Raw genomic sequence first — 23,398 nt, forward strand, 5'->3', positions numbered from 1 at the left:
GGTCTTGGGCCACTGTAAAACAGTAGTTCTACCCGCTGCGCCACCGTGCGGCCTTTTAACCTTGAGTACACTCGGGTCGTGGCTAAGAATGAAAAAGAGACTTGGCGGTGAACTGGTTAATGGAGAGGCCTAGGGTTCGCCTGGGTGAAACCACAGTTCTGAAGAAGGGATTCGACCTGAAACGTCACCCATTCCTTCTCTCCAGAGGGTTTAGAGGGATCTGGGCCAAACGCAGGCAGGTTGTACTAGTTGGTCGGCGTGGGCAAGTTGGGCCGAAGGGCCATGGCTGCCTGTCCCGCTGAGTTACTCCGGCATTTTGTGTCTACCTTTGGTTTATTAAGGGGGTTGTTTTCGACAAGGATGGAAGGCCTACCTGTCTTTGCCGGTCTCCAGCTTGAAGACCTGGTCACAGTAGCTCATTCGTTCCTCCGTAGTGAAGTAGATCTTGGCCAGGGGGTACTTGCGCGCCAGTTTCTGCAGCGTTGTACACGGCCCCTTTGCCATCTTGCAGCATCAACCGCAAGGGCCCCCAGAACACGTAGACGGTCTCGTTGGCTTCCCCGAAGTAATGCTGCTGCCTCCGCCGCAGGAGGGGGAAGCTGAAGTGGGACACCACACGGACACTGGTCCGGGTCCCCACGTCCCTCTCGAAGCCCAGCGTGGGCGCGTTGTTCATTCTCCACACGCACGGCAACTGGTCAATCTCCAGGCCAGCATTCTGTCCCGAGCTGGACACGATGCTGCACAGCTCACAGTGCAGGCGGAGAGGCTGATGGAGAGAGAGACAGGGAGAGAGAGAGAGACGGAGAGGGAGGGAGAGAGTGAGAGGGATGGAGAGAGAGAGGGAGAGAGAGAGAGAGAGAGAGAGAGAGAGAGAGGGAGAGGGATGGAGAGGGAGAGAGAGAGGGAGAGAGAGGGAGAGAGAGAGAGTGAGAGAGAGAGAAGAGAACAGAGAGGAGAGGGAGAGAGAGAGAGGGATGGATGGAGAGAAGAGAGAGATAGAGAGGGATGGAGAGAGAGAGAGAGAGAGAGGGAGAGGGAGAGAGAGAGAGGGGAGAGAGAGAGAGAGAGAGGGAGAGAGAGAGAGAGAGAGAGAGAGAGAGAGAGAGAGAGAGAGAGAGAGAGAGAAGAGAGAGACAGAGAGAGAGAGAGAGAAAGAGAGAGAGAGAGAGACAGGGAGAGGAAAGAGAGAGAGGCAGAGAGAGACACAGCAAAGGAGCTGAAAATTAGAAGTTGTTGTGACTGCAATGTGGGGGGAGAGAGAGAGAGAGACGGAGAGAGGAGAGAGAGAGGGATGGAGAGAGAGAGAGAGAGAGAGAGGGAGGGTGGGAGAGGGGGAGAGAGAGAGAATTAATATTTTTGTTTGGTTTAGAGATACATTGCGGAAACAGGCCTCTTGGCCTGCCAAGCCCACACGGACCAGCGATCCCCATACACTAACACTACCTTACACACACTAAGGTCAGTTTTACAATCTTAATTTTACAATTTTACCAAGCCAATTAGCCTACATACCTGTACGTCTTTGGAGCGAGGAAGGAAACTGAAGATGCCGGAGAAAACCAACGCAGGTCACGGGGAGAACGTACAAACTCCGTACAGACAGTACCCGTGGTCAAGATCGAACCCGGGTCTCTGGCGCTGTGAGGCAGCAACTCTACCGCTGCGCCACCGTGCCGCCCTGTTATGTAATATGTTCATAAGTGATAGGAGCAGAATTAGGCCATTCGGCCCATCGAGTCTACTCCGTCATTCAATCAACATAGTGCCTTCCCCAAACCCAGGACATCTCGAATTATTTTAGAATCAATAAAAGTGGCGGCACAGTGGCACAGTGGTGCAGCGATAGATCCCTGCCTCACACCGCCAGGTTCGTTCCCGACCTAAGAGTGTTGTCTGTGTGTGTGAGTGGAGTTTGCATGTTCTCCCTGTGACCGCATGTGTTTCCTCCGGTTTCCTCCCACATCCCACGGGCTGTTTGATGGTCGATGGGCTGAAGGGCCTGTTTGCACCCTGTTTCTCTAGATGACTCTAAAGTAGGTATGTTGCAAAACCTACCTTCAGCAGGGCTGCAGGTCTGTCCCAGCCCGTGTGCGTGATTTTGGCGCCATTGAGAGGGGGCGGGTTTAAAACGCGTTTTTCCCTAGGCTATTCAAATCGAGGTTGTTTAGCCTACTTAGTTGCTGACGAAAAATCGCTGCGAGGTTCATTCGCTGCAGCTATTTTTAAATTTAAATGGTTAATTTAATTGTTATAATAGGTTCAAAATTATCCTCTAAAACCCGCCACCGCCGACAACAGGACGGATCTCATACAGGGGACAACGGAAGGTAGGTTGTTTATTTTTACATTAAAAATGGCTTCTTAAGATCCCTTTATACAAAGTTTTAAGGTGCATTTGGGGTACAAATTCACCACAATGGGAACGTTCCAAACCAGCGCGTTCCACAGAGTTCCACAGGATCCCACTCGAAAGCTGATTTAAATGGCCATTAATTTACAGCAATTGAACACTAAATTCCTTCCATTTGGCCTATAAATTCATGTAAATGAGATTTAAAAATCATGTTTTATTGTGAATTCTTTGTGAATGTTATTTGGACACTTAGGCTATTTAAAAATGTTAATCTTTTCTTAAGAAATGGATAGATGTTTAGATCTAGTAAATTGAAGTTTGGAATTAGCTACAATTGGGTAACTAACTAATGATATGCTTTAATTTCAGGTTATCCAAGTAAGATTGTTTCATAGAAACATAGAAACATAGAAACATAGAAATTAGGTGCAGGAGTAGGCCATTCGGCCCTTCGAGCCTGCACCGCCATTCAATATGATCATGGCTGATCATCCAACTCAGTATCCCATACCTGCCTTCTCTCCATACCCCCTGATCCCCTTAGCCACAAGGGCCACATCTAACTCCCTCTTAAATATAGCCAATGAACTGGCCTCAACTACCCTCTGTGGCAGAGAGTTCCAGAGATTCACCACTCTCTGTGTGAAAAAAGTTCTTCTCATCTCGGTTTTAAAGGATTTCCCCCTTATCCTTTTCCCCCTTATCCTTAAGCTGTGTGACCCCTTGTCCTGGACTTCCCCAACATCACCCGGGAATAATCTGTGCTTCTTTGGTTCACTTTGGTTTCACTTTGGTTCACTTCCAAAATGCACCTGTGACTTTGTTCACCACTGGCAATGCGTTCCAGGCCTCCAACACCCTCTGTGTAAAAAAAAACCTGCCCCATTAAAACCTGCCCCAAAAAAAAACCTTTTCCCCTCTCACCTTACAGCTGTGCCCTCTAGTGTTGGAAATATTCACCCTGGGAAGAAGGTTCTGACTGTCTGCCCTATCTGTGCTTCTGATAATTTTATATCTTCTATCAATTCTCTCCTTAATCTCTGGCATTCCAGAGATAACAATCCAAGTCACAGGGAATTAACTTGGGTTAGGATGCCTTTAGCGGGCAGTGAGATAATGATCCCTCTCAGAATATAGTACAGTTTAGCACAGGAACAACAGGCCCTTCAGCCCACAATGTTATGCTAGATATCCTGTCAAGCTAAACTAATCTCCTATGTCTGCACGTGAACCGTACCCCTCCATTCCTTGAATATACACGTGCCAAACAGTTGTACAGAGCCCTCGTGAGACCACACCTGGAGTATTGTGTGCAATTTTGGTCCTTTAATTTGAGGAAGGACAATTTTGCTATTGAGGGAGTGCAGCGGAGGTTCACCATTTTAAATCCCGGGATGGCGGGACTGTCATATGCTGAGAGAATGGAGCAGCTGGGCTTGTACACTCTGGAGTTTAGAAGGATGAGTGGGGACCTCATTGAAACATATAAGATTGTTAAATGCTTGGACACACTAGAGGCAGGAAACATGTTCCCGATATTGGAGGAATCCAGAACCAGAACCAGTTTACGAATAAGGAGCAAGCCATTTAGAACGGAGACGAGGAAACACTTTTTCTCACAGAGAATGGTGAGTCTATGGAATTCTCTGCCTCAGAGAAGTGGAGGCAGGTTCTCTGGAAGTTTTCAAGAGAGAGCTAGATATGGCTCTTAAAAATGGTGGAGTCAGGGGATATGGAGAGAAAGCAGGAACGGGGTACTGATTGGGGATGATCAGCCATGATCACATTGAATGGCGGTGCTGGCTCGAAGGGCCGAATGGCCTACTGCTGCACCTATTGTCTATTATCTATTGAAAAGCCTCTTGTACCCCACTATTGTATGTGCCCACCACCACCCCATATGCTCCCTATTCTCCCAACTGGAAATCAGCCTCACTAGCGAACTGCCATTTTAATCTGTTCAAGAAGGAACTGCAGATGCTGGAAGATCGAAGGTACACAAAATTGCTGGAGAAACTCAGCGGGTGCAGCAGCATCTATGGAGCGAAGAAAATAGGCGACGTTTCGGGCCGAAACCCTTCTTCAGACTGATGGGGGGTGGGAGGGGAGAAGGAAGGAAAAAGGGGAGGAGGAGGAGCCCGAGGGCGGGGGGATGGGAGGAGACAGCTCGAGGGTTAAGGAAGGGGAGGAGACAGCAAGGGCTAGCAAAATTGGGAGAATTCAACATTCATGCTATCAGGATGCAAGCTGCCCAGGCGGAATATGCCACTTGTCTACCTAGAGTTTAGAGTTATTGTCACGAAAACCAAGGTACAGTGAAAAGCTTTTGTTGCGGGCTAACCAGTCAGCGGAAAGACAGCACATGATTACAATCGAGCTATCCACTGTGTACAGATACATGACAAGGGAATAACGTTGAGTGCAAGATAAAGTCCAGTAAAGTCTGATCAGAGATAGTCCGAGAGTCTCCGATGAGGTAGATTGTAGCTCAGAACTGCTCTCTAGTTGGTGATAGGGTGGTTCGGTTGCCTGATAACAGCTGGGAAGAAACTGCCCCTGAATCTGGAGGTGTGCGTTTTTCACACTTCTGTGCCTATTGCCAGATGGGAGAGGGGAGAAGAGGGAGTGGCTGGGGCAGGACTCGACCTTGATTATGCTGCTGGCCCTGCGGAGGCAGAGCAAGGTGTAGATGGAGTCAATAGAAGGGAGGTTGGCCCACAATTCTCTGCAATTCATGTGGTTTTGGATGGAGCTGTTCGCAAACCATGCTGTGATTCATCCCGGTACAATGCTTTCTACAGACGGATCATTGCCATGGTCCAAATCCGCATGGGGTAGGGTTTGGACAATGTGTAACACAGTCTGCTCAAGTCTGCCTGCTGCTCAGTGCAGTTCCAAATGCACATTCAACACTTTGTTCCCTATCCTCTGACTCAGTGCACAGGTTTAATTTATCTTCGAGCGGTACACTTGCCAATATATTCTTGAACAGACATCAACGTACATTTGTTGGGAATGCAGCTGATTCATTTTCGTATAATGCTAAACCATTTGTCTTCATCTTCAAACCTTTTCATTGCACCTTTCTGCAGATGAAGCTATTTCCCAGCCAAGATATTTCCAGGTTGTTGCCAAGTTTTACTTCTGAAGAAACACGGCTACTTTCTTTGCATTGCAGAAAGTTGAGGAAGACTTAAATCAAAGCGTATTAAAAAATTCTGAAGGGACTAGATACGGTGAACAGGAGAGTATTATTTCTATTGGCAGAAGAGAAAACACATTCGAGAGGTGTAGATTTAAAGTTAGGGGTAGGAGGATGGAGATGGATTTTAGTGTGGCACGGAGGCGCAGCGGTAGAGTTGCTGCCTTACAGCGCCAGAGACACAGGTTCGATCCTGACAGTTTTGTACAGTGTGTTCTCCCTGTGGCCGCGGGGGTTTTCTCCGAGATCTTCGGTTTCCTCCTACACTCCAGAGAGGTGGAGGTTTGTAGGTTGATTGGCTTGGTATAAGTGTAAATTATCCATAGCGTCTTCAGGATGATGTCAATGTGCGGGGATGGCTGGTCGGCGTGGACTCGGTGGTCCGAAGGGGCCTGTTTACGCACTGTGTCTCTGTATCTCTAGCGCAAACATTGCTGGCTGCAATTCTGTTACATCGGCATCTGAAGTCCATGAGGTCGTTTGATTTGGTTCCAAATCAATCAAGTGTGACTTTGCACAATGTTTCACTTTCAAAGTGTGCCGAATTCTCCATTAAAGTATAATGACAAGGAGGAACAGATGTCTGACTAAAGCACTCAGTGGAGCAGTGGAGCTACTGAAAGTTCCACAGAGCTATGTATCATTTGGAAAGTTCAAACACAAAGCAACTAAGAGGATATATTTCCACATTTTATTTTACATGAGTGCATGCCGACTCTCAAAGCAATTCCTACGGGCGCTGTCTGTACAGAGTCTGTACGTTCTCCCTGTGACCATGTGGGTTTTCTCTGGATGCTCCGGTTTCCTCCCACATTCTCAAAGGTGTACAGGTTTGTAGAGCTAATTGGTAGTTAATTGTAACATTTTAGTTTAGTTTAGTTTAGATATAGAATGCGGAACCAGGCCCACCGCACCGACCAGCGATCCCCGTACACTAACATCATCCTAACCGCCAGGGACAATTTACAATCTTTACCGAAGCCAATTAACCTACAAACCAGTATGTCTTTGGAGTGTGGGAGGAAACCGGAGCACCCGGAGAAAACCCACGCGGTCACGGGGAGAACGTGAGAACTCGGTACCGACAGCACACGTAGTCGAGATCGAACCCGGGGTCTCTGGCGCTGTAAGGCAGCAACTCTACCGCTGCGCCACTGTGCTGCCCAAGGGACTATCTTCCTAGTGTGTAGGATAGTGCTGGTGTACAGGGTATCTGCTGGGTGGTGCGGGCCAGGGCCTGGTTCCGCGCTGTATCTCTAAAGTCTATGGAAATCACCACCAGAGTAAATAGAGTGATACAGTGTGGAAACAGGCCCTTCAGCCCAACTTGTCCACACCGGCCACCATGTCCCAGCTACAGCAGTCCCACTTGCCTGCATTTGGTCCATATCCCTCCAAACCTGTCCTATCCATGTACTTGTCTAACTGTTTCTTAAATGTTGAGATAGTCCCAGCCTCAACTCCCTCCTCTGGCAGCTTGCTCCATACACCCACCACCCTCTGTGTGAAAACGTTACCCTTCAGATTCCGTTTAAATCTTTTTCCCCTTCACCTTGAACCTATGTCCTCTGGTCCTCGATTCACCTACTCTGGGCAAGAGACTCTGTGCATCTACCCAATCTATACCTTTCATGATTTTATACATCTCTATAAGATCACCCCTCATCCTCCTGCACTCTAAGGAATAGAGTCCCAGCCTCTCACTATCTCAGACGCTCGAGTTCTGGCAACATCTTTGTAAATTTTCTCTGTACCCTTTCGTACTTGTCAATGTCTTTCCTATAACATGGTGCCCAGAACTGAACACAATACTCCAAATGCAGCCTCACCAATGCCTTGTACAACTGCAACATGACCTCCCAACTTCTATACTCAATACTCTGACTGTGCCCAAAGCCTTTTTGACCGCCTTATCTACCTGCGACTCGATCTTCAAGGAACCATGCACCTGAACCCATAGATCCCTTTGCTCTACAACACTACCCAGAGCCCGACCATTCACTGCGTAGGTCCTGCCCTTGTCAGACTTCCCAAAACGCAACACCTAATATTTCCTCAGTATTATTAAGTTCCCCAATCAAATTCTTTCGCCGGGCGGTAGACGTGCATTTTCTTTTCCCTTCTGTAAACAGTAAGCCGTGTCGAGTGTGGGAACACAGTGGGTCTATCAACATGAGTGGGACGGGGCGGTAATAGTTCCATGCAGGCCTCTCTGGGCGTGTGAAAGCTTGAAGTCGCCTTTTTCCGGCTGACAATAATAAATAAGTCGATTTCCTTGGGTATGGTGTAAGCTCATTGTAAAGTCGTTTGAAATTGTATTTTACAGAGAGATTTCTTTCCATCCCCAGACTAATACATGAAATACCTCTCTCTGAACACAGATCCATGCAAAATGTGACATGTCGTACATCATTCCATTTACCCTCAGCTCCTCCACAGTCCCTGATGTCTGAGCACCAATATCTCTATGTATAATGAAAATCCTGATGGAAATAAGCGCCTCCTAGCAGCTGTGGGCAATGCATAGTTCCTGCGTTCAATTATGATGAATGACTAACCACAATTAGAATCCGGTGAGATCAAATCTCTGACCTTGGACTGCCGATGAAGTGTACTGATTAATAATCTGGTCTGACTTAAAACATTTCCGTCATTGGAAAAAATGGCATTGAGGACTCCGTTTATGCACACAAACATACGGAAGACTGGCCAGCTCTTTCCTCTTCATTAAAACAGGACCAATCCAATCTGGCTGATAAGTGGCGCAGCGGTGGAGCTGCTGTCTTACGGCACCAGAGACCCGGCCGGTTCGATCCCGACCACGGCGTGCTGTCTTTACGGAGTTGGTTTGAACGTTCTCCCTGCGACATATAAAATTATAAAAGGACTGGACACGCTAGATGCAGGAAAAATGTTCCCAATGTTGGGCGAGTCCAGAACCAGGGGCCACAGTCTAAGAATAAAGGGGAGGCCATTTAAAACTGAGATGAGAAAAAAACTTTTTCACCCAGAGAGTTGTGGAATTCCCTGCCACAGAAGGCAGTGGAGGCCAATTCACTGGATGAATTTAAAAGAGAGTTAGATAGAGCTCTAGGGGGCGAGCGGAATCAAGGGATATGGGGAGAAGGCAGGCACGGGTTACTGATTGTGGATGCCCAAGATTCTGTGGAATGAGGTATGACAATAATGTCGTCATCTCTGGCTGAGGAACACGGTGAACTGGAAATGAAAAGAAATCACTAGTACTTCAAAACTCCAAACAGCAGAAATGTTCCTATATAGAGAGGAGGATAATTGGCCTGCCAGATGTCCAGTATGCCAGCTCTCTGAAATGCTTATCCACATCGGTACTAATTCCATGCCCTGGCCCCATTTGGGCCATCATTCCAATGCTGACTTTGCAAAAGAGATATCCGCTTTGTCCCATTACCCTGGTCTTTTGAATATTAAAAAATAAATCCTTTATTAGCCCTAACGCGTTCCGTTTTAAGTACAGAAATCAATGCAGAGCTACGGTGGTGGTGGTACATTGGCGCAGTGGTAGAGTCGCTGCCTTACAGCGCCAGAGTCTCGTGTTCGATCCTGACTACGGGTGCTGTCTGTACATAGCTTGTACGCTTGGGTTTTCTCAAGATGCCCCAGTTTCCTCCCACATTCCTAATAGGCCTGTCCCGCTTGCCGATTTTTTTTTTAGGCAACTGCCGGTGACTGTCACAGTCGTAGCAGGTCGCTGAAAAACTGGCGACAACCCTTGTCATCCTGGCGACAACCTACGACAGCCAGGAGAAGTCGAGCTACGCTCATTGGCGTCAAACCCACTGCATGGTGTAAATTGAGGGACGACCAGAAAGACGCTACGACTGAGGAGACTACTCCCCCGGCGACCACCCGATAAACCAGTCATTGCCTAAATAATAATCGTCTATAAAATGTGTAGGTTTTTGTAGGTTCATTGGCTTCTGTAAAATGATGAACTGTCCCTAGTGTGTGGGATAGTGCTAGTGTACGGAGTGATCGTTGGTCGGCACGGACTTGGTGGGCCGAAGGGCCTGTTTCCATGTTTTATCTTTAAGCGCTAAACACTAAACTACCAGGGAAGAACAGATTACAGACTAATTGGCGTCCTTCTGACCATAAAAACTATTTGATAATTCCATTACATCCTACCTACTAATGCATCTTGATGCATTACAGCAACAGTGGCTTGAACTCCACCAATGGAGTTCAACATCATTGGCATCAAATCAATTTTGTCGCAGAGTATAAGCAGTAAAGCTCATGTTTGTCTGATAGAAACATGGAACTGCAGAAGCTGGTTTACAAAAAAAAAAACCCCCACTACGTGCTGAAGTAACTCAGCGGATTAGGCAGCATCATTGTGAGCCAATGCTGATCTCAGATCTTCAAATTCCTGGGCGTGCATGTTTCTGAAGATCTCTCCCGCTCCCAGATCACTGATGCAATCATAAAGAAGGCACATCAGCGCCTCTACTTCCTGAGAAGATGACGGAGAGTCGGCATGTCAAGGAGGACTCTCTCGAACTTCTACAGGTGCACAGTAGAGAGCATGCTGACCGGTTGCATCATGGCTTGGTTCGGCAACTTGAGCGTCGAGGATTAATATTTAAGTAGTAAAAAAGTAGTAAACACTGCCCAGTCCATCATCGGCTCTGACCTCCCTACCATCGAGGGGATCTCCTGATAGCTCAGCCCCTCAAGCCCTGGCAACATTTCCTTCACTCTTTGCAGCTTAATGGCATCCGACCAATTCACACATTAGCACGTTCCCACCATCACTAATAAGATGATGAATAGTTCTGTAGATTGAGCAACAAATATTAACCCAATAAACACAAAAACACACAAAGTGCTGGAGTAACTCAGCGGGTCAGGCAGCTCTGGAGAACATGGACAGGTGGCGTTTCAGCTCGGGACATTTCTTCAGACTGATTGTAGAGGGGGAGAGGGGAGAAGAGGGCAGGAACTGAGGACCAGCAGACTGGCGAGGGATAGGTGGATGCAGGCGAGGCAGATTTTGATAAGCGAATGTTTGGACAGAGGTGGTAAAACTCCAGCACTTTGAGTCCATGTTCCCGAGAGATGCCGCCTGACCCTCTGAGTTTCCACGGCACTTTGTGTCCATTTTCATAAACCAGCATCTGCAGTTCTTTTGTCTCAATGTTCAGAAATATTGGGGGAAATCCCCTGGAAGACAAGACACTGAAAGCTGGTGTAACTCAGTGGGACAGTCAGCATCTTCGGAGAGATGGGATGGGTGACGTTTCGGGTCGAGACCCTTCTTCAGACAGGTTTGATTATATGAGAGCAACCACTGCCTTTCAAACACCATAGCCTGTGTGAAGGGACTTTGAGGGGCACTGACGTGACAACATTCTGTCTGCATGCGATATCAGACATGAACTAACCACGCAGTTCAGTTCAGTTTAGTTTATTGTCACGTGTACCAAGGTACAGTGAAAAGCTTTGTTGCGTGCTAACCAGTCAGCAGAAAGACAATACATGATTACAACGAGCCATTCACAGTGAACAGGTACATGATAAATTAATAGAAACATAGAAACATAGACAATAGGTGCAGGAGTAGGCCATTCGGCCCTTCGAGCCAGCACTGCCATTCAATGTGATTATGGCTGATCATCCAGAATCAGTACCCCGTTCCTGACTTCTCCCCATATCCTCTGACTCCGCTATCTTTAAGAGCCCTATCTAGCTCTCTCTTGAAAGTATCCCGAGAACCGGCCTCCACTACCCTCTGAGGCAGAGAATTCCACAGACTCACAACTCTCTGGGTGAAAATGGTTTCCTCATCTCCGTTGAAAACGTCTTACCCCTTATTCTTAAACTGTGGTCCCTAGTTCTGGACTCCTTCAACATCGGGAACATGTTTCCTGCCTCTAGCGTGTCCATACCCTTAATAATCTTATATGTTTCAATAAGATGCCCTTTCATCCTTCTAAACTCCAGAGTGTACAAGCCCTGCCGCTCCATTCTCTCAGCATATGACAGTCCCGCCATCCCGGGATTTAACCTGGTGAACCTCCGCTGCACTCCCTCAATAGCAAGAATGTCCTTCCACAAATTAAGGGACCAAAATTGCACACAATACTCCAGGTGTGGTCTGACGAGGACTCTGTACAACTGTTTGGCACGTGTATATTCAAGGATTGGAGGGGTACGGTTCATGTGCAGACATAGGAGATTAGTTTAGCTTGACATGACCTCTAGCACAGACATTGTGGGCTGAAGGGCCTGTTGTTCCTGTGCTATACTGTACTATATTCTGAGAGGGATCATTATCACACTGCCGGCAAAAGGCATCCTAACCCAAGTCAATTCCCTGAGACTTGGATTGTTATCTCTGGAATGCCAGAGATTAAGGAGAGAATTGATAGAAGATATAAAATTATCAGAAGCACAGATAGGGCAGACAGTCAGAACCTTCTTCCCATATTTCCAACACTAGAGGGTGCAGCTGTAAGGTGAGAGGGGAAAAGTTTAATGGGGCAGGTTTTTTTTTACACAGAGGGTGTTGGAGGCCTGGAACGCATTGCCTGTGATGAACAAAGTCACATGTGCATTTGGAAGTGAACCAAATTGCAATGAGCAGCAGACAGACTGGAGCAGAGAGTGCGTAAAACATTGTCCAATGTACGTAGTTAACATTGTCCTAACTGAAAGCCTCTTAAATCCCACTATTAGACAATAGACAATAGGTGCAGGAGACGGCCATTCTGTGATCATGGCTGATCGGCCACAATCAGTGCACCGTTATACTGATCCCCATATCCCTTGACTCTGCTATCTTTAAACATAGAAACATAGAAACATAGAAATTAGGTGCAGGAGTAGGCCATTCGGCCCTTCGAGCCTGCACCGCCATTCAATATGATCATGGCTGATCATCCAACTCAGTATCCCGTACCTGCCTTCTCTCCATACCCCCTGATTAGCCACAAGGGCCACATGAACCAACTCCCTCTTAAATATAGCCAATGAACTGGCCTCAACTACCCTCTGTGGCAGAGAGTTCCAGAGATTCACCACTCTCTGTGTGAAAAAAGTTCTTCTCATCTCGGTTTTAAAGAATTTCCCCTTTATCCTTAAGCTGTGACCCCTGGTCCTGGACTTCCCCAACATCGGGAACAATCTTCCTGCATCTAGCCTGTCCAACCCCTTAAGAATTTTGTAAGTTTCTATAAGATCCCCTGAGAGTATAAACCAAGTCTATCCAGTCTTTCTTCATAAGACAGTCCTGACATCCCAGGAATCAGTCTGGTAAACCGTCTCTGCACTCCCTCTATGGCAATAATGTCCTTCCTCAGATTTGGAGACCAAAACTGTACGCAATACTCCAGGTGTGGTCTCACCAAGACCCTGTACAACTGCAGTAGAACCTCTCTGCTCCTATACTCAAATCCTTTTGCAATGAAAGCTAACATACCATTCGCTTTCTTCACTGCCTGCTGCACCTGCACCTGCATGCCTACCTTCAATGACTGGTGTACCATGACACCCAGGTCTCGCTGCATCTCCCCCTTTCCCAATCGGCTACCATTTAGATAATAATTTAAGAGCTCTATCTAACTTGACACCATTCAGATACTAATCTGCCTTGCTGTTCTTACCACTATTGTATCTGTCTGCGCCACCACCTCTTACGCTCCCTATTCTCCTGACTGGAATACCTCAGTGGTGTGGGGTGGTGATGGAGGCAGCTATGATAGTGGCCTTAGGGATATGGGGAGAAGGCAGGAACAGGGTACTGATTCAGGATGATCAGCCAAGATCATATTGAATGGTGGCGCTGGCTCAAAGGGCCGAATGGCCTAATCCTGCACCTATTTCTATGTTTCAATCATTTTAGGATCGGATCCGACCTGAAACATGAACTCTGCTTCTGAATGTTTCTGTTTTTAGTTCCGCCAGCTCACATGTTACTACTCACTGCAATATTATCAGTCAGATGTCCTTAATAACTCCGGCGCTCCTTTCAAACATTTGAAGTAAATGCTGAGTTTACGATCGTTTCAATTTGCATTTTAAGACGGTTTTGATTTCGCTGTGTTCAAAGTTACTGAAGATACCTCCTTCCAATCTCATATCATGTATATTTTATTAGAAGCCTCTAAATCCCCAAGATACTGGAAGCTTTTCAGCTAAGCCTTTTGAAATCACCAGAGCAACACCAAACACTGGAAGCAGAGTCAGGGGATCATTAAAGCAAAGAAGGCCATTCAGCCCGTCCTTTACACAACAATCCACTCAGTTTTATCTTATGTTCATAAGCGATAAGAGCAGAATTAGGCCATTCGGCCCGTCAAGTCTACGCCATTCAATCATGGCTGACCTATCTCTCCCTCCTAACCCCGTTCTCCTGTATTCTCCACCTAATCCCTGACTAATAACCCCATATTAATCAAGAATCTGTCAATCTCTGCCTTAAAAATATCCATTGACTTGGCCTCCCCAGCCTTCTGTGGCAATGAATTCCACAGATTCACCACCCTCTGATTAGTGAAATTCCTCCTCATCTCCTTCTTAAAGGAATATCCTTTTAATTCTGATGCTATGGCCTCTGGTGGAAACATCGTCTCCACGTCCACTCTAACCAGGCCCTCCAGTCTTCTCGTACTATCCTGCAAGTATGTTACCTCCAAATACTTATCAAATTTTGTTTTAAGGGCCACAATTAACGCTGCATTCCCCATACATTCATTAATAATAAAGATATTATTATTATTATTATTATTATTATTATTATTATTATTATTATTATTATTATTATTATTATTATTATTCCACATTATGATGAATATTTCCTCCTATCCATCCGTTACTTTATTGTGTGCAGATCTGGTCGGTATCCAAGACACTAGGCACATGGATAGATGACATTTCAGGCTGGGACCCTTCTTCAGATTGATTCTGGGGGGGGGAAGAAAGCTGGAAGAGAGATGAGGGCGGGACTAAATCTTGGTAAGTGATAGGTGGATACAGTTGAGGGAGGATGGTTGATTAGAATATGGTTGGACAAACGCCAGAGATAGAAGTGGCTAAGTGATTGTTCAGTTTAGAGATGCAGCGCGGAAACAGGCCATTCGGCCCGCCGAGTCTGCGCCGACCAGCGATCCCCGCACACTAACACTATCCTACACTAGGGACAATTTACAATTTTACTGAAGCTACAAACCAGAATTAAACTACAAACCCGCATGTCTTTGGAGTGTGAGAGAAAACCGGATATCCCGGAGAAAACCCACGCAGGTCACGGGGAGAACGTACAAACTCCGTGCAGACAGCACCCGTTGTCAGGATCGAACCTGGGTCTCTGGCGCTGTAAGGCAGCAACTCTACCGCTGTGCTACTGGTTTGAAGAAGTTAGTCGCACCTACCTAGGATTGGGTAATACTTTGTGTGTTTGCATTTATTATGTGACCATTTTGAAGGCAGGTGTGATTTTCTTTAACATTAACATTTCAATTCTCCCCGAACAACCTATGATTGTAAGAAGTTTGTGAAGGGCCTGTCTCACTTGGCGATTTTTTCGGCGACCGCTGGCGTTATATCAATGTCGCCAAAAGATTTTGAACATTTCAAAATCCAGCGGCGACAAAAAAATGTTGCGTAACGTGAAAAAACGCCGCGCGTCAAACGTCATCGCGACACGCCGTATCACACCGTATCACGCCGCAAGTTTTTCAATTACCTGATACGTCAGTCAATGATGCCGGGTGTTTGCCGAATAAAGTCTAGATACACTACATCCACTGGCACCCCTTCATCCATTTTACTTGTCACATCCTCAAAAAACTCCAGAAGATTAGTCAAGCATGATTTCCCTTTCATAAATCCATGTTGACTTGGACTAATCCTTTTACTGCTATCCAAATGTTCCATTATTACCTCTTTAATAATTGCTCCAGCATCTTTCCCACCACCGAAGTCAGGCTAACTGGTCTGTAATTCCCCGTTTTTTTCTCTCTCGCTCCTTTCTTGAAAAGTGGGATAGCATTAGCTATCCACCAATCCACAGGAACTGATCCTGAATCTATTGAACATTGGAAAATGATCACCAATGCGTCCACTATTTCTAGAGCCACCTCCCTGAGGACCCTGGGATGCAGACCACCAGGCCCAGGGGATTTATTATCCTTCAGTCCCATTAGCCTACCCAATACTATTTATCACCTAATGAAAATTTCTTTCAGTTCCTCTACCCCCTTAGATCCTCTGTCCTCCAGTACATCTGGGAGATTGTTTGTGTCTTCCTTAGTGAAGACAGATCCAAAGTACCTATTCAACTCTTCCGTCATTTCCTTGTTGCCCATAATAATTTCACCCGTGTCTGCCTTCAAGGGACACATATGTGACTTTGCTACTCTTTTTCCCTTAACATATCGAAAGAAGCTTTTACTGTCCTTCTTTAGAAACAGATGCAGCATAGAGCTGATCAAAAATAAACTTCAAATATCTGTGACCTGTGACTTGTCATGTAAGGACCTCTCTCTAGCTGTGCAAAAGGTCCAAGGACTGCTTGAATCAGTGTTCAAGAAGGAACTGCAGATGCTGGAAGATCGAAGGTACACAAAATTGCTGGAGAAACTCAGCGGGTGCAGCAGCATCTATGGAGTGAAGAAAATAGGCGACGTTTCAGGCCGAAACCCTTCTTCAGACTGATGGGGGGTGGGAGGGGAGGAGGAAGGAAAAAGGGGAGGAGGAGGAGCCCGAGGGTGGAGGGATGGGAGGAGACAGCTCGAGGGTTAAGGAAGGGGAGGAGACAGCAAGGGCTAGCAAAATTGTTGAATCAGTCATGAGCAGCAAGAAATATCCGTGGAAAAAGTAGACTTGGTGGGTCCCCCCCCTCTTTTCCTCCTTTGCAGTGATTATATGTCTACTCTATAGGCACCTACACATTGGGTTATTTCGTGTTATTTCATGTCTGACTGGTAGTCAGATTATGCTCTGCATTATGCCATGTTATAATTTGGTGTTACATTTGCATATGTATACACGGTTCATATATACGATTTGTTTACCTATTGAGGGTTGTTGTTTTTGTCTCTCTCTCTCTCTCTCTCTCTCTTTTGAAAAAGGTCCCTGGTACCATCTGCTAGCTGCCAGCCTCCTCAGTCACCTCATCCCGCACCATAGCCACACCGCCCCGCCACGCCATGCCACCTTTTTTCCCTTATTTGGGAGTGAGAACGTTGGCAACCAAAGTGGCACGTGTTCCTCTACTCACCTACTTCTGATCAGGAGATCTTATAATATGAGTGGGCAACTCCCTCACCTCACAGCCTTTAGATTTTAGGCCTTAGAGATACAGCGCAGAAACAGGCCCTTCAGACAACCAAGTCTGCGCCGACCAGCAGTCACCCCGTACACTAGCACTATACTATACACGAGGGGCAATTTACAATTTAACACCAAAGCCAATTAATCGACAAACTTTGGAGTGTGGGGGGAAACCAGAGCACCTGGAGAAAACCCAGGTGGTCACAGGGAGAACGTGCAAACTCCGTACCAACAGCACCCGTAGTCAGGATCAAACCCAGGTCTCTGGCGCTGTGGGGCAGCAACTCTACCGCTGCGCCATAGGCGTGAGTATGAAGTCTAGCTGGGACTCGTGTAGAGCGGAAGGAGCAATTTATTACGTGGAGAGGAAGTCCTTCAGGTGAGATTGTGAAGAACCATTTCCCTTAAGGGCCTGTCACACTTACGTGTCCTTGGCACGTAAAGTACGTGACCACGTGGTCGCGTTGAGCCGCGACGGTCCCGCGAAGGTCGCGCGCGACTTCATTCGACCGCACAGCCGTCTGGAGCGCGTGATGTCATTTGAAGATGGACACAAAGCTGGAGTAACTCAACGGGACTGGCAGCTTCGCTGGAGAGATGGGTGACGTTTCGAGACTCTTCTTCAGTCTGAAAAGAAGGGTCTTGACCCGAAACATCACCCATTGCTTCTCTCCAGAGATGCTGCCGGTCCCGCTGAGTTACTCCAGCATTTTGTGTCTATCTTCAATTTCCTTGGCCCCGCTCTGGGAGTAGAAGTGGGGGCGGATCCGGACCGCAACGGCCGTGAGCCCCAGGCCAAGCTCGACGATCGTTTGCCTGCTTCTGCTGCTGTTGGAGTTGAGACGTTGCGTCGCTCCAGGGTCTTGGGGCCTGTCCCACTTTGGCCGTCAGTTCCGCGACAGGCCGTTGGTGCGCGAAGATTTCGTTCGCCTCAACGCGACCACAAGGTCACGTAATTTGCGTGCCAAAGACACGTAAGTGGGACAGGCCCTTTACTCAAGCGAAAGTAAACGATTGAAAGGAGGAACTGCAGATGCTGGTTTACACAAAAGGGTTACCCTTGGGTTTCGGCCCGAAACATTACCTATTTCCTTCGCTCCATAGATGCTGCTGTTTTCTCCAGCATTTTTGTGTACCTTGGATTTTCCAGCATCTGCAGTTTCTTCTTGAACACAGAAACACGTCTTTCTTTTATCCAAAGGCATCATCGTGAAAGATAAAGTGGTAAAAGTGGAGGAATTAAAAATAATAAAGCTGTCATTACTGTGTGACGGAGTAAAGAACCAACTCCGTGCAGGACGGCTCGTATGAATGTTCAGGTGTAATGATACCCATAAAGCTCTTAATGCCTTCTGGTGTGATACGCCTGTAATTACGGTATCACAAACTGTCCCTCATCACCAGCACTGAGGGACGACTTCATCTTCATTGCATTTCGCTGGTCAGGTAACAGCACTCTTGGTAATTGCCAGATTGCGGATCCTTGCATCAAACGACCGTTCACCATCTTCACAGGAATGATCCGATCAGCATTAATTATTTCCGGGCATTTAGACAATGATATTTTGAGAATGTGCATTTTGATTTCATAAGATTGAATTTCAAATCCAATGACTGGAATTGTTCCAAATGGATCATTAGTGTCCTAAACTGCATTACGGATTTCTTTCAGAGTTAAAGTCATCATTACCGTAACAATTTATATGACACCATCCATCAGTATGGTTAATTACATTTCCCTTGCAGTGCTGCTGTTGAAGCTACACTGTCTCTTCTTCCGCCCATTGTCATTCAGAGGGGGCTGTTGGAAAAGGTGCAGTCGTGTTCTTCACAAGCAGCTTGCTCTCACGTCCCAGTCACCATGGGTGGGTCCATTACAAGGCATGGGCGGAAATCGCTATTAAAACATGTGGGGGGACACACACAATGAGGCCTAACATCTAGGATAGGTTGAGAAGGAGTTTCTTCCCAGAGGCAATTCGGACTGTAAAGGCCTATCTCACCAGGGACTAACTCTACAGAACGTTTTTCCTTCCATTATTTTTCCTTCCATTATTTATTATGTAAAAGAATATGTGTGTTATGATTGTGTTTATAATTTGTTTGGTTGTTTTGTTGTTTGTCTTTTGCACAAAAGTCTGCGAGCATTGCCACTTTCATTTCACTGCGTATGTGTATGTGACAAATAAACTTGACTTGACTTGACTTGACTAGGACAGGGTTTGGCAACCTACCTGTCCTAGTAAAGGGCCGTATCCGGCCCGTAACCCGAAATCATGCGGCCCGCAGGCGTATTTTCTTTCAATTTGTTTGCGCCACCTGGGAACTGCAGCCAGTCCCGGGGCACGCAGGCAATCTGGGCGCTACAGATACAATACAATACAATTTATTTGTTGTCATTTGAACCCAGAGATTCAAACGAAATTTGGTTTCTGCAGTCATACAAACAAGAAGAAGAACCAAGACACAACACAATTTACACAAACATCCATCACAGCGAATCTCCTCCTCACTGTGATGGAAGGCAAAGTCGTATCTCTCCCCTGCACTCCTCGTTCTCCTCCCGATGTCAGAGTCAAAGCCCCCGGCGGGCGATGGTAAATAAGTCCCGCGGCCATTAAAGCCGCGCCGGGTGATGCAAGGCCGCGCTCCGGGTCTTGGTGTTGGAGCCCCGGCGGGCGCTAACAGGTCCCGCGGCCATTTAAAGCCACACCGGGTGATGCAAGGTCCCGCTCCAGGTCATCCTCAACCCCGCAACTCGGGCGGGAGAAGTCGCCGTGGCGGAAGCCCCGAAAAGCGGTCTCCCAGCAGGGACCCGCGGGCTCCTGGTGTCACCGTCCACCGGGCCAGCGGTTGGAGCCTCCGAATCTTCCAGGTCGAGCCGCAGCAGCTCGCCACCACCGCTCCTCTCGCTCCGCGATGGTAAGTAGGTCCGCAGCTCCGCGACTGGAGCCCCCAGGTCGTTCCGGTTGGAGGCCGCTCCACGGTGCAAGGCCCCAACAACAACGGAGACCCGACAGAGAAAAGGTCAGGTTCTCCGTGCAGGGGAAAGATTTTTAAAAGTTTCCCCACCCCCTGCCCCCCACACACACACATACCCAGTTTAAAAAAAATAAAAACTACATACAAACGTGACAAAAAATTAAAAAAACGACAGACGGACTGCAGAGACCTGGAGCAAGCCAGCCGACCTGGGCGCTACAGCCATTCCCGGGCGGTTTAGTTGCAACATGTTTCGTGAAACATGGGGGGGGGAGATTGTCCCCCACTTGTCCAAACATGGGATGGACAGCCTGGCTACATGCATCATGGTTCTGCGCACAGGATCTGGTCCTGATGCTCTGAGCAGCAAGTCAATTTAGCTCAGTAGACGAGATGCAGCAGCTCAGTAATCGGAGAGCCATCCCAAAAGGCAAACATTAAGAGTTGAGACCTGTATCAGTTTTCCGTGGCTCCGTGATGTCTCAAAATGCTCCATTTTCTTTCTAAATCTAGTCATTCCTATAATCGTCTCTGTAACCTGAATCGGTTTGGCATAAATCGTGGCATTCTCTACCCAGTCCTTATCAGTCCTCATAGACAATCGACAATAGACAATAGACAATAGGTGCAGGAGTAGGTCATTTGGCCGTTCAAGCCAGCACCGCCATTCAATGTGATCATGGCTGATCATCCCCAATCAGTACCCCGTTCCTGCCTTCTCCCCATATCCACTGACACCACTATCTTTATGAGCCCTATCCAGCTCTCTCTTGAAAGTATCCAGAGAACCATCCTCCACCGCCCTCTGAGGCAGAGAATTCCACAGACTCACCACTCTGTGAGAAAAAGTATTTCCTCGTCTCCGTTCTAAATGGCTTACTCCTTATTCTTAAACTGTGGCCCCTGGTTCTGGACTCCCCCAACATCGGGAATATGTTTGCTGCCTCTAGTGTGTCCAAGCCCTTAATTATCTTATATGTTTCAATGAGATTCCCTATCATTCTTCTAAATTCCAGAGTGTACAAGCCCAGCTGTTCCATTCTCTCAGCATATGATAGTCCCGCCATCCCGGCAATTAACCTACGCTGCACTCCCTCAATAGCAAGAATTTAAAAAGTACTGTAAAGCACAAATGGGTCATTTCAGGTAAGAGACACGGATGGCGCAGGGGTAGAGTACAGTGCCAGAGACCCGGGTTCAATCCTGGCTACGGGTGCTGTCTGTGCAGAGTTTGCACGTTCTTCCCGTGACCCCCAGGGTGCTCCGGTTTCCTCCCGCACTCCAAAGCCGCACAGGTCTGTAGGTTAATTGTCATCTGTGAAAATTGTGGATTGACCCCGGTGTGTACGTATAGTGTGGGAACGCTGGTCGGCGCAGACACAGTGGGCCCAGGGACCTGATTCTGCGCTATAATCTCTAAACTAAACGATAAATTAATCTCCGCCCCTAAGTCAGTTCTGTACAAATCAGGGCATTCTCGACACGATCCTTATCAGTCCTCGTTACTTTTCAAACTTAGTGTCAACTCCATTGAGCCATCTCGGGTGAGAAATACAAAATCAACACTTTCTTTTGTTGAGAAGGAATGGGTGACGTTTTGTGGTCTGAAGAAGGGTCTCGACCAGAAACGTCACCCATTCCTTCTCCCCACAGATGCTGCCTGTCCCGCTGAGTTACTCCAGGTTTTTGTGTCTATCTTCGGTTTAAACCAGCATCTGTAATTCCTTCCGGCATTTTGTTTATCAGAAGGAGTCATTTGTCTGTTAGTGAAATTTTTACCCTTCAAAAGACAACACAAGTGGCACTGTTATACTTATGTATGGTTTGACTGTGTTCACATATGATATGATCTGCCTGGATCGCAAGCAAAACAAAGTTCTCCACTGTATCTCAGTACGCATGATCATAATGAACCGAGCCCAGAGGCTCAAATAGTTTTTGGCTTCTGCTGATCCTTTCTGTTGGGAGTGCGTGGGATTTAATATGCGGAGAAATATGTAACAGACACACAGAGTGGAACATTAATCTGTGGAACTCTTTGCCACAAACGTCTGTGGAGGCCAAGTCAGTGGATATTTTTAAGGCAGAGACAGGTAGATTCTTGATTAGTACGGGTATCAGAGATTATAGAGAGAAGACAGGAGAATGGGGTTAGGAAACATAGAAACATAGAAAATAGGTGCAGGAGGAGGCCATTCGGCCCTTCGAGCCAGCACCGCCATTCATTGTGATCATGGCTGATCGTCCCCTATCAATAACCCATGCCTGCCTTCTCCCCATATCCCTTGACTCCACTAGCCCCTAGAGTATCTAACTCTCTCTTCAATCCATCCAGTGATTTGGCCTCCACTGCCCTCTGTGGCAGGGAATTCCATAAATTCACAGGAGAGAGAGAGATAGATCAGCCATGATTGAATGGCAGCATGGACTCGATGGGCCGAATGGCCTAATTCTACTCCTTTCCTTATGACCTTAATTGTTGAGCATCAGTCCCTCATAACTCATCCCCAAGGTCTTTGATCTTGGACTGGAGACCTCCATCTGCTGCTGGATATTCGACTTCCTGACGGGCAGGCCCCAGGTGGTGAGAATTGGCAGCCACACCTAATCCTCAATTTCAAGTTCAAGTTCAAGTGAGTTTATTGGCATGTGTCCCTGTATAGGACAATGAAATTCTTGCTTTGCTTAAGCACACGGAACATAGTAGGCATTTACTACAAAACAAATAAGTGTGTCCATATACCGTAATATAAATATATACACACATGAATAAATAAACTGATCAAGTGCAAATAACAGAAAATGGGTTCATAATAATCAGAGTTTTGTCCGAGCCAGGTTTAATAGCCTGATGGCTGTGGGGAAGTAGCTATTTCTGAACCTATTTGTTGCAGTCTTCAGGCTCCTGTACCATCTACCTGAAGGTAGCGGGGAGATGAGCGTGTGGCCAGGATGGTGGGTCTTTGATGATACTGCCAGCCTTTTTGAGGCAGCGACTGCGATGAATCCCCTCGATGGAAGGAAGGTCAGAGCCGATGATGGACTGGGCAGTGTTTACTACTTTTTGTAGCCTTTTCCTCTCCAGGGCGCTCAAGTTGCCGAACCAAGCCACGATGCAACTGGTCAGCATGCTCTCTACTGTGCACCTGTAGAAGTTAGAGAGAGTCCTCCTTGACATACCGACTCTCCGTAATCTTCTCAGGAAGTAGAGGCGCTGATGAGCTTTCTTGATAATTGCATTAGTGTTCTCGGACCAGGAAAGATCTTCAGAGATGTGCATGCCCAGGAATTTGAAGCTCTTGACCCTTTCAACCATCGATCTGTTGATATAAATGGGGATGTGGGTCCCCATCCTACAAAGTCCACAATCAGTTCCTTGGTTTTGCTGGTGTTGAGGGCCAGGTTATTGCGCTGGCACCATATGGACAGTTGCTCGATCTCTCTTCTGTACTCTGACTCATCCCCATCAGTGATACGTCCCACAACACTGATCCTCAACACAGGCGCGCCACAGGGCTGTGTGCTCAGTCCTGTCCTGTACT

At 47.1% G+C, this 23,398-nt stretch overlaps 1 protein-coding gene across 1 annotated transcript; it reads right to left on the minus strand.

Annotated features, from left to right (window-relative positions):
* Positions 1 to 296: 296 nt before the first annotated feature.
* On the minus strand, positions 297 to 18,381 carry st6galnac3 (ST6 (alpha-N-acetyl-neuraminyl-2,3-beta-galactosyl-1,3)-N-acetylgalactosaminide alpha-2,6-sialyltransferase 3). Its single transcript, XM_055642471.1, is given in 4 exon segments — positions 297 to 481; positions 483 to 769; positions 7,924 to 8,041; positions 18,251 to 18,381. Coding segments are annotated over 4 exon segments (648 nt in total). The 3' UTR covers positions 297 to 369.
* Positions 18,382 to 23,398: the final 5,017 nt, after the last annotated feature.

Source organism: Leucoraja erinacea, chromosome 10, assembly GCF_028641065.1.
Source record: "Leucoraja erinacea ecotype New England chromosome 10, Leri_hhj_1, whole genome shotgun sequence".
Taxonomy (NCBI): Eukaryota; Metazoa; Chordata; class Chondrichthyes; order Rajiformes; family Rajidae; genus Leucoraja; species Leucoraja erinaceus.